The sequence below is a fragment of the Equus caballus genome, chromosome 4 (assembly GCF_041296265.1).
Source record: "Equus caballus isolate H_3958 breed thoroughbred chromosome 4, TB-T2T, whole genome shotgun sequence".
NCBI lineage: Eukaryota > Metazoa > Chordata > Mammalia > Perissodactyla > Equidae > Equus > Equus caballus.
Window position 1 is genome coordinate 51,537,373 of NC_091687.1, and position 19,735 is coordinate 51,557,107.

The 19,735-nt window shown below is 34.0% G+C and overlaps 1 protein-coding gene across 9 annotated transcripts in view; it reads right to left on the reverse strand.

The window, feature by feature from the left end:
* Window positions 1–19,735, reverse strand: part of DGKB (diacylglycerol kinase beta) — a 675,344-nt gene that overhangs the window by 465,178 nt on the left and 190,431 nt on the right. For all 9 annotated transcript variants that reach the window (XM_070264567.1, XM_023639309.2, XM_070264566.1 and 6 more), the window contains 4 exons: window positions 16,018–16,067; window positions 12,540–12,614; window positions 9,269–9,388; window positions 849–966 (listed from right to left, as the gene is read on the reverse strand). In XM_070264567.1, coding sequence (XP_070120668.1) covers window positions 849–966; window positions 9,269–9,388; window positions 12,540–12,614; window positions 16,018–16,067 — 363 coding nt within the window. The remainder of the gene's footprint in view (window positions 1–848; window positions 967–9,268; window positions 9,389–12,539; window positions 12,615–16,017; window positions 16,068–19,735) is intronic.

A 19,735-nucleotide genomic window follows, 5' to 3' on the forward strand; every position in this document is an offset into this window, starting at 1 on the left:
AGGGCATGGATGAACAAGTTGCTAGACCATGGAGAACTTGACACTTACCTGAGAACACCGCAATATTCCCTCCGTTTTAAGAGGGGCATCAGGGAATATAAAAGTTTCTCGACATATATGTTGTTGATTTAAAAATACTTGGGTGACTTTTATAAATCAATAATAATTAATTATACTGTTAGCAAATTCTAATGGGCAGTCCTTACCTAATAGAATAGAATGAAAATTGCAAAGATAAACACTGAAATGAAATGAATTACCACAACTCACGAGTTGGCAATGCTTTGGGTTCCAATATCTATTAACCATATATGAAGATTTTCTTCATGATAGCATTAAAAATCATGGGCTTGAGGTGTAAGATTAGTTTGTATTCCTTGTGATTTCTTAATTTGAATGTGAATCAATAATCAACCAATTTAACTGTTTTTTAAAAGACCTGAAGGAATAGACTCATTATAAGAAGTTAATGTATATAGAGTGGCTAACAGAAAAAAAAAAAAAGATAAACATGAGTAAGATATAAATATGGGAAACTAGTGGAAATTTTTATAATAATCCCAGAAGAAATGAGAATCATGAATAAATTAAACCACAGTGGAAAGAAAATGGATAACAAATTGGAAAATGTCCTTAGCTCTTTTCCAAGGGGATGGTTTCCCAAAATTGAAGGAAGTTAAAACTAGAGTGACCTAAACAATTGAAACATTCTGCAGGGAAATATAAATCACAGGTACAGGAAGGGTCAGGATTATTTCCTAGGTCTCCATAGACAAATAGGACTATTCCATGAAATCAAGGTTTCCTCACTGGAGGTGATGACAGCTGGGCAGAGCAAACATACTCACAGGAGCAGCAGAGGCCCTGCTTCCCCACACCGATCAGCATGTTCAGGCAAAGATTGCAGTAGGCAGGTTTGTTAAAGTGCTTGAGTCGCCACACATGCTGTCCGTCATCCTTCACGTTCTGCACAGGACATAAGAGAAACAGATTTCACTTAATGAAATAAACAGTGGAATATGTAAGTGCCAATAAAATTCAGAGCTGGACTGAAGCATTCGAAGACAATCTGTTATTTCATCCCGGACTTTCTCCAAGATCGCCACAGCGTCTAGAAAAACACATGTGCTCTAGTGGAATGAGATCCTGCTAACAAATCTCGGATGCTATAGCAACCCACAAATTCTTGTCTAATGTCAACAGTTCAACAGCATGTCCCAAACTATCATAATGACCTGCCAAAGTGAGCACTCCCTAAGAACAGGGACGTGTCTGCCTCGCCTTTGAATACTTTATCCTTAGCACAATTCCATAGACAAATAAACGAATAAAGAAAGAGAAAATACCCTTGAGTGGAAGAGCCTGAGAAATGAAAACTTGGAAAGAATATGTTAACCCTTACTTAGTAGTAGGAATATGCAAATTTCATGATGGTGGTTAGGTCTTGTAAGGGGGCAGAGGGATAGGATGGGATGGAAAGGAACAATACTTAAAGGTAAGTTATTGGTGATATGCTAAGGCTTCAGATGGGGATTGCTTATATGATATAATTTACATCAATATGTTTTTATATGTCTCAAATGGTAAATTTTAAAAGATAAACTTTTTACGGTGCCTAACTACCTCATTATTTTGTTCACTCCTCTTCTGTAAAATATGCATGGTTTTAATCTCATAGAAAGGTGGTAAAAATACTAAAACCGTATTACAGTATTTATTTATAACAATCACTATAGTTATTTGCTACAATAAAACTTTGAGTTTAAATTAATTCACATTTTAGCAAAACAACTGTAATTATTACCCTTCTAAGTAAAACTCTGTATAATATCATAATAGCTACTTCGTTAATAGGTATTTAATTATATCTACATTGTTCAAGATTGAAGTAAAATGAAATAATATTATGTGTATGAATCTCTTGAATTCCTTAAGAGAAAGTTAAGATATTAAATGAAGTTACTGTACGTTACTTTTGTATGCACATTTTCTCCACCCTTATGTAGTCCTTGTACACCAGTCAGCAGCTTGTATCAAACTCAGACTAATTTTAGACATCATTATTGGTATTCTATAGAAACCATTATAGGACATTTTTCAGGTTAGCCAAGTTGTCATATTTCTTAAAACACATTCACTTAATAATTTTTTGAGCACCTACTGTGTGCTGGCACTAATACAGATTCTGTAGTACCGGGACAATATGAACATGCTCAGATCATCTTGTTTCTCCTGACAATAACACATTGACAGTAATGCTTCCTAACCACTTCTTCCTATTCCCAGTCAAGAGATAAACCACCAGATTTGAAGTACCTGATTAAATTCATAGTAACTAATTCTTACATTAGAACCAGAAATGTCAAATTTGCATCATAATATGAAACATTAATGAAATAGCTTCCTAGGAGATAATTCTTTGTGGGTCTCTTGAATTTCTGCACATTTCGTAAGCAGAAGAACTGCCCTTTTTTTCAGGCTCTCTTTTCGAAGATGTTTGAATAACAAACCACCTTGGACAATAGAGATGCATCTCCCTCCAGAGGTGAAGCAAGTTTACTTACCGTTTAGTATAATAAAAATAATCTCTCCCTTCTAAGAAAAGGTTAAGTAGGTTTATCTATTGTACATTATAAAAGATTTAGTCTCCCCAAGCCAGGGGTTCCAAGCTCTGATGCTGTCCAGCAATTACTCGGGCAGCACTCCATTGCTCCTATGAGACCTTCTGGGCCAGGAGAACTCGCTCACAAATGAAGCTCCTACTGCCTGCTTGCTGTGAGTAAACAAGTACTTTGTTTCTGACCCAGGTGTCTCATGTCATTTGCCAGCATCTATGAAACTGTGGGGAGCTAACTTGTTAACTTGCAAGTAGGGTAACTCTCAGCCCCTTCACAGTTGTTCAAAACGCTCAGATTCATTCTTCTGGCAGAGGATTAAGAAGCTCTCAACAAGAACAGTTATGCAGAAGGAGTCACGGAGAGGACATCAGAAGACATTGGTGTTTCATTCTTCTTCCAAAACTTAAGAAATAGGCTCTGTAATAATTTCTGAATCCAGTTCTGGTTTGCTTGAGTCATAAGACTTCTAGTATCTTTATTATATGAATGGTATGCTTTACATATTTATTTAACTTTACTATCTTTTGCAAACTGAGTATATTTTTAAATTTCTATTCCTTCAAATAAGAATAAAACGGCCTGATGTGAAAAGTTTAAGTAATGGGGTTGTTAATTTTTTTTAAAAAATTGATAAAGTTAGCACTTCAATGCTTTTAAAAAAATTTTAAGTGAAAAGGAAAAAGGAAAAATCTAATTTTCATATGTATTACTGTTCTTATAATCCTTGTCATTATATTTTTAAATGATTGTCCATTACATGTGAATAAGCTTCATCCTGTTGAAGAGCACATATGGACTAAGTTAACTGGCATTTTCCTTATCAAAAAATAAACAAGTCTGAACGTGGGTGTTCTGTCAATCAGAACACTTAGCCATGTTACAGGCTGCAACTGATGTACAAATCCATTACCCAGACATAAAATGCTTTACCAAAAAACAAATTAAATAGCTTTATAGCTCTTAGCCGGATACATTGCCAAAATATGCAAAGGATGAAATATGTATGTGACTTCAAGAGAAGAAATTGAAACCAGGGGCCAACTACTTCTCAGCAGTGCAAATTATTCTCCAGCTCGCTGGATTTTCATGTCTTGTCTTGTTTGTCTCATTTAGATCATAAACTTAGCGGGGGAGGGGAAGGCTGTCCTTTACTAGATTCTATCAGCCAGTGATGCGCATTCCTATTAGTACTTCTATTGCAAATAAATATTTATTGTCATAGAAAAAAATTTATTTTTATAAAAAAGAAATGAAGAGGAAATCTGGAAGGCTTGATTCCTGGCCTACTACGAAAAGGTGGATAAGCCATTTCACCTTTCTTCTTATTTTCCTCTCTAATAAAATGAAAGGACCCACTTTCCTCTCCCAGGCCATGGTGTGAGTTTCATTACGCAATACCTGTGAAGTCAATTTAGCTCCTCAGAATACTGGTGTTATATAAACAGCAAATATTATTACCATCATTGGGTTGAGTTGTGTAACATCCCAATGTTTCAGCCAAAACATTTGAGAAGGATATTTGTAGGTTTACTGTACTTTATTTCACAAACATTTTATTCTCATGATTTTTCATTACCAGATATTATACTTCATAGAAATTTATTCCTGATATTTAGAAAACGCCGTATTTTATAATGAAGCAGCTCAGTTCTGTGCTGACGACAGAAACGTTTAATGAAAGCTCGGCATGTTCACACTGAGAAGGAGCTCCAGGTTCTTCCTTCCCTTTTAATCCTTAGAAGTCAAAAGGAGGTTTCAAAGGGAAGAATGCCCTTTGGAACTTTTTGAAACCTATTTCATTATCCTAGTAATTTCTAAAGTTTTAGTTTTTCCCTACATATATCCAAGATCACATCACACATAGTATTCAAGTGAACTGGGGCTATTATAAATAATATCATTTTTTAAAAGATCTCAAGGAGAAATGTCACTGAGGTCACAGCCAAAATGCTCTTACCCCTACACCTAGCCATACCTATGCTTCAACTGACTTCACTTACAACACACAGAAGAGCTAATGGTGCAAATTCATTCCAACTCATTAAATAATAAGCACCACTAAATTGCCTGACTTTTCTGTTCAAGGTCTCCAAAAAATTATAACATGAAAAAAACTGTTCTTTTAGACAAAAAGGTGAGCAGCATCAGGCCTAGGCAAAGAGAATGCAGAGAGCAGTTTTAAAATTGTGAGTGGTGGTGCAACCAACTGTTCTCTCCAGATCGCACTTTCTGACGTCAGGCTCAGACCCTGCCCTTCTTAAGGTTCAAATGCAAATTCAACACCACTAACACCACATAATCCTTTTCCTTGACTGACCCAAACTGGAATCTCAAAAACTTTTGCATTTATCCAGTTTCATAACTCTTTTCTAGATTGAGCAATATATAAACAGCAGAAGAACAACTCAACCAAATTAAATTAAATTAAAAAATTGAGTGTGAAACATTAGTTTACCAAATATAGCTTAGTCTGTTAAGAGTACATCATCTTCTGCTTTCCACCATACTCAGAAATTTCATCAGAAATCAGGAGGCAAAACAAACAATTACTTTTATTTTATTAATTCAGGCAAAAAAAAATGCATCCTAAAACATTTCAATTAACAGCAAAGTTTAAACAATATATTGGGATTAAAGACCAGTATTCTGGGAGCATATACAGTGAAATCAAAATATATATCCATTCAAAAACCATACAGGCCAGATGTGGGCAGAACAATCAAATAGTAAGAAAGTATCTTATTTCAAGCCAGACTCCTAGTTAAATGTGTATTCCTGTTTTTATGATAATATGAATTCAGGAATTTTCCTTCAAAAATCTAAAAATGATCCAAGATTATAGATTTCAGGAATTGGAGCATTATTAATAATCTTGTTCATCTAGGAAAAAGAACGTTTGAACTGAAAGAATATATAAAAGGAAAGGGATATTCTTAAACTTCTTTTTATTTGTCCAGAGAGAATAATTGGCTGGCACAAAATGACCTTGTTAGTTAATTACAGAGCCAGGGTGAAGACCAATTTGATAAAGTTCACTATGTTCTCTCTTCATTAGTCCTCATGACTTGCTGAGGTTGTCTAATTGAGCTAAATAAAAGTTATTAGATTTGTTTCTCCTAAATGACTAAAAGTAAATGAAAACCTTTTCTGTTTGTAATATGACAAATTAGTAGTAGAATAAATCAGGGTTCAAACTACGGCCCTTGGGTCAAAATGGTCAGCAACCTGTTTTTGTAAATAAAGTTTTATTGGAACACAGCCTTGCTCTTTAATTTATGCATGGTCTGTGATTGCTTTTGTGCTATACCAGCAGAGTTGAGCAGTTGCAACAGAGGCCTTATGGTGCTCAAAACCTAAATGATTTGCTATCTGTCCCTTTACATACAAAGTTTACCAATCAATGGAGAAGAGTTTATTGCTAGATCCAGTTATTTTAACAAGAAAAACATGTTCATTGAAAATTTAGATTTTTTTTTAAAAGTAATTCTTCAATGAAATGAATGCTGAAGGAGAAATGAGTAAGTCTCAGGTATAAATTTTTTATTGTAATCAAAATCACATATGCCACCCAAACTCTCAATTTTCTCTCAGATGTAAGAGACTGTACCACTTCATACTGGGGATCATGAAGTTTGAAGGACTTCCCATAAGACAAAGGAAATGACTCTTACTCTCTAGCATTTGATATAGAATCAAGTTCTGATAAACTACATTTCTCATTTTGGCACCAAAACAGATATTGTTTAAAATAAAGTAGCTTTTAAAACTCTATTGATGAAGAAAAATAAACTACAATGAAATCACAATTGCTCTGCCTTACATTAGAAGTGAGGATTACTCTCCCAGGACAATAATCTCATCTGGGTAATTTGGCTAGTACAACACAGTCACTTTCAAATACACTGTGGTATTTAACATGCACTATCAATTAGAATCTACTCCCCAAGCTCATAATTGACACTAGACAAGAATAGATAGGACAACAGAATAAGATAGGCCCCACAATAAACGGCTGGATTCAACCTAACGCTTCTAGATTTCCAATTTGATAAACCAAAGTGGAGGAAAAATGGCATCATGAATCAAATTCTCTACAGGTAATAAGATAACACATCAACTGCCTACAGAAAAGGAAGTAAATCTCAATTACTAAAAAAAGGCCCTCATCACTCAGTTGTCATTGTGTCATTCCTACTTTGTAAAACACTTGCCATACCTTGGAATTAAAAAGCTGTTTCTAACAAATAAATGCTGTGTTTTGCGATCATAATTCCATGGTTTATACATCTTTATTAAAGGACAATTTAAAACCTTTTTGGCTTTTTTCTTTTTTAAAAAGTGAAGGAAAAGGGCTATTACTCTCAGAATTGTTCTTTGCAGGTGAAAAATCCAATCTCATATTTAAATTGACTTATAAATGTTAAACAATGTAGCCCTGCCATCTAGTGGCCATCACTGGGAACACAGCTTTGGAACACAGTTCTGGTTACCACCTTGAAACCCTAAATTGATTTTTCCTACTACACTCCAAAAACATCTCTTTTTACTAAAAACATGAAATACAAATTTAAGAATATGAATATAGAGTAAATTATGTATCATTAACCTGATGGGCATTAATGACAAAAAATTGTCATTCAGTTGAAATAAAGTTACTGCTACACTAGAAACTGACAAGGTATGGTATTTGTTAAAAATATTTTGAGGTAAATCCATACAGATTTGTGGACTATATTTACCCATGCTATTTTCATAACTTCACAAGTATCTATATTTATGAATCAAATTATAAAGAATTTCTAAAGCATAGTTTCCAAAGAAACACATCATTTCAGAATCTTTCTGTGATATTTAAAATAGAGATGACTAAGTCTCCATTACTACACTTTCTTGTCCAACTCCCCAACTACCGAATGGTTTACTTACTCCTTCCTGCATCTTCTCTCATTCTGTCATCCCAGAAGTTCCATAAATATTTAGAATAGACAAAATTTTAGTTTAAAAATATAAGATTCCCTTCTAGGGAGCCACTATAATTAGAACTTCTTGACTAGACATTTGACAACTATGCTTCAGCGTTAAGTATAAACTCAACCTTAAAACGTCAACATTTTGTCAATTTTCTTTGTTTTCTCCCAATAGTCTGATTTACATACGCTTTTGTTGGAGGTATATTAAACAAACAAATATTTATAATACAGAGATATATAATAAATTATTTAAAAAGACACTAGGTTGTGTATAGTATAAGAACATCAGACACAAGGAAATATTGCTTTATTAATTTTCAGAATGTAGAAATATATATGTATTAACATTAAGATCTATATTTATTATCTTTGTTTTAATAAGTTATTTACTTTGAGGGTAATTTCCTATACGTCACCTATTAGTAGTTTTTCTTTTCCTTCCTCTGACCATATCTAAAATCCCAAGGGCCTCATGAAGGGTAAGGTTAACCTGAATGCAAAAGAATTCGAAGATCTAAATGAAAAAGAGGCAAATGATCCCATCCTGAAGCCCAAACCTATATGTAAATACGTACAAACGTATTTGCAATACTTTCTCACATGTTTTACAAACACAGACTGTAAGATTTCTTGAGGGCTGATTTTAAAATCTTGGTATCTTGAATAACCATGGTATAGTCGAATCTGAAAAAGTGTTACTGCTAGTAACAAGAAGTATGAAAGTTTTTGGATCAGCAGCAAAGTGGTAGACACTAGGTTCTTGTACCTCAAAACTCTAAATATTGTATGTGTCATGGTGCTTTGCATCAGTAACACCCTTTCAACCTGAGGATACATTTTACTGTATGCATGTTACAGTTAATCTTGTCTAACTATTAATGCTAAATACAAAAATCTAGTATTGACTCATTGGATTTTTAAATTAATTGTTGCTGAAATTCACATCAAGGCTGGGGCATCAAGATTTGGTTTCAAAGTCACTATCATATCACATTCTGAACTTAGGTTGATCTATATTATCCCCCCAAACCAGTATTTAATTAGCACTGGAGGCACTCATATAAGAAAATTTTTGACAGGCTTACAGTGAAAGCCTGGCTGATCTGCTGATATGTAAAAAAACTTATGTTTGATATATATATCTCTATAATTTTATTGCATTTATATATATCTTATGATATATGTCATGATATGATATATATCATGATATATATATATATATATATATATATATCACCTCTCAACAATCTTGGTATATAATTGGCTTTTCCAAATATAGGTTATCAATAAACTTTATCTTCATGGGGAAGGGGAATACGGAATAAGATGGAGCACCAGAAGAGCCACAGAATGCAATAATATTGAGAAGTTTCTTGCATTAGTTAAAATGAGACGGTCAATAATTTTTTTAACTAGATTATACTTTAAATTGAGGGAAAAAACCAGAGAAATTGTGTATTAAATAATAAGGTAATACCTAAAATGAGTCAATATGTTCATGGCAAGTATTACTATACAAGGAGTCATGGGTAAATTGCGCGGTGGCATACTTATTAAAAGGTCCAGGTACTAACTACATGTTTACTGGTAGAAAATGGCCATATGAATTTATAATCAAAACGTGTAATAGAGAACCCCACTGACTTATCACCAGGCCACCCACTGTGTGTTACTACTCACATTTTCCAAGCCCAGAAGCACAAGAAGTGGAATTGTTGTCATTCCTCCTTGGATCCATTCCTCCAGAGAGACCGTTCCATCATGATCATAGTCAATTTCTTCCATCATTTCATGGAGGATCTGGAGTGGAAGAGATGAGGGAAAACTTGCAATGAATCAATAAAATAAATTTCATATGATACAACGAAGCATTGCGCTGGTTATAAAAAACTATGACTACTAGCTAAGTGGAGAGCGACACAAATATCTGGGTAACTCAGTACAATGTTAATCCTATTACTGAGAATATAGTGGCTTTGTTATGATTTCTAGAACCTGACTACTTACACTGATCGCTTTTAGAAATAATTGTTTAACATTTCAATATTTTGTCACTCAGTGGTATGGCTAAAACAAGAAGGTATCTTTAATTTAAGGATGAAAATGGTCTTTAATTGCTTTCTCTAGATTATTTTTTTTAATTCAAATATATGCCAGATAATGTCTGAACAAATTAACTTCATGGCAAAGTGCTGAAGTAATTCTTTGCTAAGTGGTAAGGAGTGGGGGAATTAAGTTGCTTTTAATTGCCTATCAGAACTTAATAGAGCCAAGAACTTAAACGATCAAGTCATTTTTGATTAGATTTCTTTTCTAAAGATGACTTGTACAGTGACCGAAAATGTTCTGCACAGTGTGTGCTTGTAATACATTTATCTCTAGGTCGTATAGAGTTAATATCAGTATTTAATTCAAGGGATTCTCTGAGAGTTAAATGTGTTAATATATTATAAGTATCTTCAAATTACATCTAGCATATATCGTGTCATGTAGGTGTTGTTAGTGTTACATTTGCAGAATTTATATGAGTTGCAAACGTGTTACCCTTGGCTGCTGGGAATGTGAAGTACTTCCCATCTAAAGGCATCAAAATGGCAGACCAGGTGGAGCTCTGGTGAAGAAAGTAACTCACCATCTTTATCTAATACGGAAACTTTCATCAGTTTGGCAAAAGAAAGAAATACAGAGAGCATTAGAACAAAAATTTGAAAAGGTGCAATAAATGGAATATTTGACACACTGACAGAAGTGTTGTTTGCCTGAAAGTTCCTGAATTTGGTCGATTGGAGTTTTCTCAGGAAGCATTTGAAAATCAGATTATTTTCCTTCATAAAAGCAAACTTATCTATAGGCATTCGAAAGAAAGAGGCTTTTTGGAACAAAATGATGCTGAAATAATTATTTCATCATTCTCAAAATGAAAAACAGGGGAAATTATTTAGAATTTGGCAGAATGGTGTAAGAGCTTGTTAAAATGTCTTGCCCCTTGAAGGCACTCTGATGAAGTAGTAGAAATGAATAAATGAGAAGAAAACTAAAAGACAGAGTATTTGTTTCAGACGGGTAATGCTTTCATTTTGTACCTAATAAATCTAATGTTAGAGCCTGGGTTCGTTTTTGAAAAACTTCTTCCAAGAACATGTCAGTCTTCCCTACTAACTGCCATCAACCTCAAATGTTCAATTCTCTTGATTCATATATGCAAACTTATCAGAGATCTGACAATGTGTACAAAGTACACACGTTTAAAATGGGGAGAGCTGTTGCATCATTAGGCAGGATGAGGCAGTTACTATGGCAGTAAACACAATGCACAGTAAGTCTTTGATCTTGACTTTCTACTATTTATACCACGTGGAAGTGGCAGACAGCAGTGTGTGCAATAAATGACAAATAATGTCATATAGTTTATTATTTGTATTTTCCCGAAGTTATTTGTCATAACTAGACTGCCCAGCCACAAATCGTTCCCTTCCTTACAGCATCCAGATCCCCCTTTTCTCAAATGACACTGTCCCCAAATCCCCTGCCACCCCAAATATTTTTTGTTGAGAAGTGGTGATGCCTGCTTCTGCTTTGGAAGCTGATAGAAAAAGATGCCCCTTTCCTCTATCACTCCAGTGAGGACAAAGGTGCTTGATGGATAGATGAATAATACTCATAGGTATTAAGGTGAGTAGGATGAAAGCTGTTTTAGATTAACATAACCAAAAAGGGCAATAGAACTTATAAGCCCCTTGATTTCAGTGAAAATAGTATTAACATGAATCAAGAAGTATTCTCAGAATGAAATACATGTTGCCATTTACCTTATTATTCCATATATGAACTGCAACTTTAATTATGTGCACAGCATGTGCATTTCCATATCCAAAAAAGGAAAAACCAGCTGAGTGAAAACTAGGAAAAACCCCAGTCCCAGTAGAAATGGTGGTCTCCTTTGTACGTGACATTGCACATGACTTCATGGTACTTTATTGGCATTAGTTTGCCAAGCAAGGAAAATGCTATCAGAGCTCTCGAATCACATAATCATGCCATTATCATGCTGTTAACTGCATAAATGTGAACCGTGGTTAAAGAATAAGCTTTCTGAATTCATATAAAATGTAAACCATTTAAATAAAATTGATGTGTACTTGTTTGATTCATGTACAATTTGCTAAACTTAGTTTCAAAAATAAACTAAAATCAACAATACATCAACTCTCCCAAAAATATTACTTGTGGCTAAAGTCAAAGTTTCTGATCAAGTATGTTTTAATATACATTTGAATAATGTTGTAACTTTGGTATAAGTCTATTGAAAATGAGAAGTTTTCATATTCTTATAAGCATTGTTAGATACTATTTTTCTAAATTTCTAAGCTCTATCTTTACCTAGCTGAAAAGCTTTGGGCAAGTATCTCTAACATTTGGGGGTCTCAATTTCTTCAAGTGTAAAATGCATAAAATGGTAGTATCGACCTCAGAGAGTTACGAGCAGTAAATACCACATATACCCAAGATAACACAGTGCACTGTGCACAGTAAGCTATCAGCATCATCTTCTTAACCACTTCATCCTCTTTTAGAATGAATATTTTAGCTATTTCCATATAAGGAAAATCAGAGAGATCATAAAAAACATATATCAATTCTGACTTTTTTTATGGCACAGCATGACCTTGGCAGCGTCCATCAGCAGCTTCTATTTACCTACATGTATGCAAGATTGCCATCCAAATTAATTTCCATGAGGAAGAAAAGCAGAAGTTACTGCTAAGAGGTTCAGAATACCATATATACCTTTTCTTGCTCAAGATCCAATTTACCCACTGATTAGAAATAGGAACTTAGAGTTAGCAAAAGAAAAAAACAAATGACAGTGATACATTAGGGTGCCAAAATAGACAAAAGAGAAAGGGAACTTCTGGAATTTGGTCAACAGTTAAAGCATTCATATACCTACTGGATTAAGTTCAGTGACATCCCATTCAAGGTACTCTGCAACATGCATCATCTGACTGATGATGTTTTCTAGCTCCTGGAGGAGAGAGAGACAGAGAGGGAGAGAGAAGGAATACAAGTTCTAAGGAAGTTCTTGAGCTTTGACTTACAGGAATTATTTTGTTGAACGTGTAAAGAAGTTATAGGATTAAATTTATAGAAATATAAATTTCATATTATTTGTATTTATATTATAAATATATATACTTATAATAATTATAATTTATATAATTCATACAATAAAATAATTTATGAAATAAATATATGTTGATATTATTATATATTAACATATTATATATATCCTTTTTAAAGGTCTAATTATACATAAATGACGAGCCTAAATGTAAATTCATTTTGTACTTAGTCTAGAAATCTTCACCAGTAGAGGGCGCAACCATACAAAGAAAGATTTTCTTCCAGGAGACGAAATATAAGGAAGAAAATCATTCTTTGGCAAGGAGTGTCTGACGAAAGTAGGAGCACACATATTTTCACATCTTTGCCTCCAATATGTGAACTGTTACGTCTTTAAATTTCCAAAGAATGAAAAGGAGTGTCTGACGAAAGTAGGAGCACACATATTTTCACAAGATGTGATTTCTAAGTCACTGAGTGTCCTGATCTTTGGGCTTGAAAATAGGTGTGGAAGGGTAGAAAGAAGTGTTTGAGGGCAACTGAGCAGTTTATTTTTATTCTGATACACTGAGAACGTATGTAGACTTTTCCAGCCATGTACTGGGATAATTCACTCTGCTAGAGGTATGTTTGGGATGAAGGTTTGGAGGCCAAGTACACGTAGAGTTTATTTTATGTGGAGATAGAACTTTAGTTTGAAGTTTTACATTATTCCGCACAAATGTCAACTCTTTGAAGAACTGTTAGTTAATGGGTATATGGCTGGGCTATAGAAATTGAAACTTTTTTATACCTATTTTTTAATGTTTTAATTTGTCCTTATCTCCAGAACAGAGTAAACATACTTTGTAAATGCTAGTAATTTTAAATGCAGCCAACGACATAATTAAAAGTGGTGTTTTATAGTATGATAATTGAAAATACAAGAAGTATATAAGAGTAAGGCTTGAAGCATATTAATCAAAGATTATTGTACTCAAATTTCTCATCTAAGATATGTAGTTAATATTCCTGGAATGAAAAAGGAAATATGGTAAAAGCTGTTTTCTTTTAGGAGGTCATGGATCCCTCTGAGAAACTGATGAAAGCTACACGCCCTCTCTCCAGAAAAAGGTAATCATGAAAATGTTATTTATGTAACACAGGTTGCCCCAGAAACAATATGAATATAAACATATTTATTACAGATAAGAAAATTTTTAAACACCAATCGTTTAGAATTATAGGCTGGAATTGTGTGTGTGTGTGTGTGTGAGTGTAGGTGTGTGTGTGCTAATATTCTTTCACCTTCTCTATCTTTGCTTATATACGTCTTAATGGTTTGGAACAGTTGAAGTCCCTGGACATGTTTTTAGGAACAGAAACTATTTTTGGTGGACTATTATTTAGGCAAGTGACATTAGATAAGTCATTTAACCTAAGACTGTTTCCTCATGAGTAAAATAGATATTCTAATCTAAGTTCATAGAATTTCTGCAAAGATTAACCATGCTATTACATGAAATACATTTATCTTGCCTGGCAAATTGCAAGTGATCAATAAACATTAACGAGGATTATTAGACACAGTGACCATTTTTCAAAGTATCAATTTTCCTCTGATTTGCCTCCAATATGTGAACTGTTACGTCTTTAAATTTCCAGGACAAATGACATCAGAAGGTGCAATTTCAACCTGACATTGAACAAAATACAATGGAGTCATGAGTTGTGTGGAGAAAACCATAAAAATTAAATCCAGACATTTAAGTACAAAAACGAAGAGTATAAGTACAAACAAATTTATCTGTCTCCTACTTATTGTTTAATATTGGGAATATAGTTTTAAATATTGCTAGTAATCTACTATATGTTAACAAAAAAATGGCCAGAGACCAAAAAAAACCATTTGACTGAGTTTTCAAATCAGCTGCCAAACCATGGCTAAAAGCCTAGTGAAGAAACATTCTTTTAATTTAATTAAAAAGAAATATTAAATAGAACAAATCTGCATTAAAAATATAATTTCCGTTAGTGTAGTCAGAAGTGCTACAATAAGCATATTGAAATATCTAGAAGAAATCTGAACTCCTAGCTGTGAAATGCCACCAGAAAATGAGCAAATCTATCTTGCAGCTTAATATTCCTACATGGAAAACTGAACACTACTAGACATATAAAAATAATAGCATTTGCAAAATGAGAGACTTAAACATGGGAAATCCCACAATCACAGCCTCAGTTCAGATTGGGGCTCATTTCCTAGAGCAGGAATGATATACTTTTTCCCTCTCTGGAGAAGCTGCTGTACCATTATCCTCCTCAGCGTTACACAAGTACATCTCCAGATTCACTGCTGTGCTTCTAAAACCCTATTGCAGTTTTGCCTTCGGGAGGGACATCAGAGGATGAGAGAAACTCACTTATTATCAGAAATAGTGTTTATTTTAATCAATATTAAATACATAAAAACATTTTCTTTTTAATATACCTGTGTACTTCAAAATTTTCATAATGTGACACATTCTTTTATTAATATTCTTCTATTTCCTTTATAGAAGAGGAAATAATGCAATATGCAAAATATGTTATTAGTAAATATAAAATAAATTATTGGATGGAAGCTGAGATGGATTTACATGTGAGACACTGATTTGTGCAGTAGAACTAAGAGTCTAACTACTTCTCTGAAAACTATCAATGATTTGCCTATATTACAAACAAAGGAAACATCCAAGTATTCCTTTCAGTTAATCATACAGAGATGACATTTTTTCTTCTATTGCTTTTTATGAATAAAACTGTGGATAATGTGAGTTGCATTTAAAATTGGATGAGACATTTTAAAAAGGAAGTTTCTCAAAGCAATTTGTAAATATATTTACCTATTTCAACAGCATATATGACTAAGAACACTTTTAAAAAGTAGGAGAGTAATAAAATGATTAAATTGACTTTATAATTCCTCTAATTTCTACTCGTATTCTCGATATTTTTCTTACTCAATCTCACTGATTTTTTTTTTCTCTCCACATCAATGGTCTCAACTTTCTCTTATGTTTTATTCACATGAGGTTGGAGTCTTCTTTATCTTTCAGTGCATAAAAAGTCATTTTTTAAAGTAAATTATTCAATACAACAATTGTAATCCTAACAGTTTCCTCAGATCACTCTCTTTCAAAAAGTCAGATGATAAAAATGCTGTGTGAGTGCATGGAAATTATAGTAAGTGTGTCTTCAGTGGTAATAGCTATAAATTTATTCATTGCATTTTCCAGAACAAACTACTTTGAAATTTTCACAGAAAATTCAAAGAAAAAAATTACCGAGCTGTCCAGGAAGCCATTCCCATCTGTGTCATAGAGGCGAAACATAACTAGAATAAAAGAGGTGTTGAAAAAAAGATTATAGGCGAGTAAGATCAATGTCCGTATAAGGCATATTCTTTAAAATTTATTTCCTGTTGAAAACGAATACCAAATCCATCCCTGCTCAAAGCAATTGATTTGAGAGGGTCTTTTCTCAAGATACGCTGAAAATGAATTAATCAGTTAATAAAAATATTGGATATCAGATATAAAGTCTATCAATTTTTGTTACATAGCTAGAAAACACTAACAAGTACTATTGTTTGTTCAAATTCTTTATTATAAGATCATTAAATGGAAACTGAAAAAAGAATAGAAGAGAATGAATTTAGACATTCAGAGTCTGGATATTAAAGCGCAGAGTAGATGAGAAGAAATGACCAACTTGGAGGTCTGGAAATCAATTATAATTTGAATCCACCATCCGCTATTATGTGAGCTGAGTCAAACACTGTTTTCTCATCTGTGATATGAGAATAATCACCTTGTCATAAGACACCCATTTGTTTGAAAGTTAAGTGAGAGGATAGACACAAATGCATATCAAAAGCCGTAGGTCACTACACAAATATAAGCCATTGTTTTGATTGATCCCCAAACAGTACGGGAAAGGAAGGTTAGTGCAAGATAAGGGAATTTTTCTGATGGAAGATGGTAACACATAAAATGCATTATTATAATGGTGTCTTTGTTTAAATCTGAGATGCAGTTTCATAGGGTATAACCACTCTTTGAACTAATCAAGCAGGAAAAGGAGAGTGCTCTCTTTGTGGCAGTGAGCTGAGGAAAGAAGGATGACTGAGGTGCATGACTGGCCTGAGGATTCCCTTGTATAATTCACACACCACCAGGAGACTACAGAAGAGGCTGCAGGAGCCATTTGGAGATAAACAGAAAGAACAACACAGCTGTAAAAATAGAGGAGTAGAAGTGAGGTTTGTGTTGGGTTTGTATAATTCCCTGGAGAATCTTGATATCTGAGGTCTGTAATACTAAATGAAGACATTGATAACTGGAGGCATAATTATGCAATGACCTCGACATATATCTGTAACTAATTATTATTTTTGGATTTAAAAATAATTATATTCTATCAATTCTAAGATAGGATTACTTATAAGATATAAAGCTAGTCTGTATATCAGTAAAAGGAAAAAACGCTGGCAATGTGCCTATCATCTTCTATTTACTGTAAAATGAAAACAGACTTTAAAGATGTTAAAATATAAGGAGAAAATGCATACATATTGAATTAAGAGAAATAATGTTAGCCTGGCTAAAAGATGTTAAGATCCTCATTTGCAAACCGTGATGATTGTTGGCTGTCATATACTCAATAAATGGGAAGAAAATTCAGAAAGAAAAAAAACCTACCACAATGTGGATACTGAGCATGTCCACCTTTTCTAGTCCAGCAGAAAATAGTAAAAATATCTTTGTAAGTGACAAGGATTCACACACCACTCAGAGAATGGGTTAAGTACCAGGAACAAAGCAAGGACTTACAAAAGCCTAACTACATTTTAGAATGAAGGACACTTCTATCTCTGTCAATCCTTATTGGAGTAAATGACTGCTAACCCATTTCATAACAGCTCACATATATGGACACGCTATGCCTATTAGTAAACTTTATTGGAAACATGAGCTCAAAGACATACACACAAGTTGGGTGGTTGTGTGGGTATCTGTGATTCATTTTGGTAGCCTCTGAAACTTCTTCCTACGGTCTAAAAGCTACGCTTTGCAAAGCACAATAACAGATGAAATCCCAGATACCTTTTATTTACTAGCCTGACTTGAAGATAGAATTTGTACACGACCCAAGCTCCACCAATCAGAAGCACGAGCCCAGACATCAATCAGATGCCAGTGACCCATGAAAAAAGGGCTGCACAGAATCCATTCTGGTGATGGGAGGCAGCAGCAGCAGTAGCAGTGATTGAAGAGAGAGCATCCAGAGTCTTGGATGTTTCAGGGGTGTTGGCATTGAAAGATGTTCCGTCTGTACAGAGAGGCAGCAATGGGTTTTTTCCCCAGTCCAATTTAGTATGTACCTAGTTTAGTTATTGCTTCAAACAAGAAGCCTCCTAATCTGGTTCTCTGACTCTCCTAATGATTCTGTGTGCTCCTCAATATAATTTAAAAAGTAGTAATAGGGGCCAGACCTGGTGGCCTAGTGGTTAAGTTCAGCACACTCTACTTTGGCGGCCCAGGGCTCAGTTCCTGGGCACGGACCTACACCGCTCTGTTGGCAGCCAAGCTGTGCTGGCAGCCCACATACTAAAAAATAGAGCAAGACTGGCATGGATGTCAGCTTAGGGTGAATCTTTCTCAGAAGAAAAGAAAAAAATAATAATAACCCGCTTGTTAAAAAAATAAACAATTAAAAACTAACCTGTTTCTCTGTCTCTCCCAGTGATACTGTGCACTCAACATTGATTTTAAAAATGAACTTATTGAAGTATTACACCTATAGAGAAGTGTAACATTCAATAAATTATCAAAGTGATCACACCAATGTAACAAGTTATCCAAGTCAAGGAATAGAATATTGCTAACACAACAGAACCCCTCTCATGCTTCCTCATCATTATTCCTCTCCTTTCCCCAGAGATGACCACTATCTTGACTTCTATATGCATTCTTTTGAATGTAGCATCATTTACTGAGCATTATGTTTTGGATCTTCATCTGTATTCTTGCAAATAACATTAACTCATTTTCTTTTCTGCATATTATTCCAAAGTACAAAAATACCACAATTTATTCATTCTAAAATTGAGAGATATTTAGGTTGTTTCCAATTTGCTATTTCTAAGTAATGCTGGTGCGATTTCAAACAATTCTGCTATAAACCTTCTTGGAAATGGCTTTTATGCTTTGATGAACATTTGCCAGTTGTTTATAAACCAGTAAAAGGGAAGGAATCTCTGGGTCATAGGATTTGCAAATGTTTATGTTTAGTTATATTGCCAAACATTTCAAAAGTGGTTTTACCAAACTAGATTCTCAACAGCAGTCTATGAGAGTTCGAGCTGCTCCACATCCTCACTGACATTGGGTATTATCAGTCTTCTAATTTAAACCATTCTGGTGGAGGTATAAGTGGTATACCACTTAGGTTTAAATTCCATTTCCCTGATTATTAGTGAGATTGAGCTAATTTTCCTATGTTTATTGTCCAGACAGGCTTGAATATTCCCAGCATATACCAGACCTCTACTGTTCAAGGTCTAGCCTATCTAACTACAATTACGTGACAGACCTACAGACAGAACTGCTCAATTAAGCTTTTTCCAAAATTCTTACCAAGACACAAAAATGAAAGACAATAAAATGAATGCTGTTGTCTTAAGCCATTAAGTTTTGGGAGTTACTTGTTATAATAGAAAAAGAAACAGTATGGTTATCCAATTATCCAAGTATTATTACTGGAAAGGTGATCTTTACTTGCTCTGCAGTGCCAACTTTGTCATAATCAAGTATGCTTGTAGGTTCCAGGCAGTTTCTGAATTCTCCATTATATTCCTTTGGCTTATTTGCCTGTTACTGCTTCAATACCACACTGTCTTAATTACTGCAGCTTTCAAAACTATCTCGTTATGCAATCAAACATATCCTCTAACTTTGTTCAATCTCAAGATTGTCTTGGCTTTGTTCAATCTCAAGATCC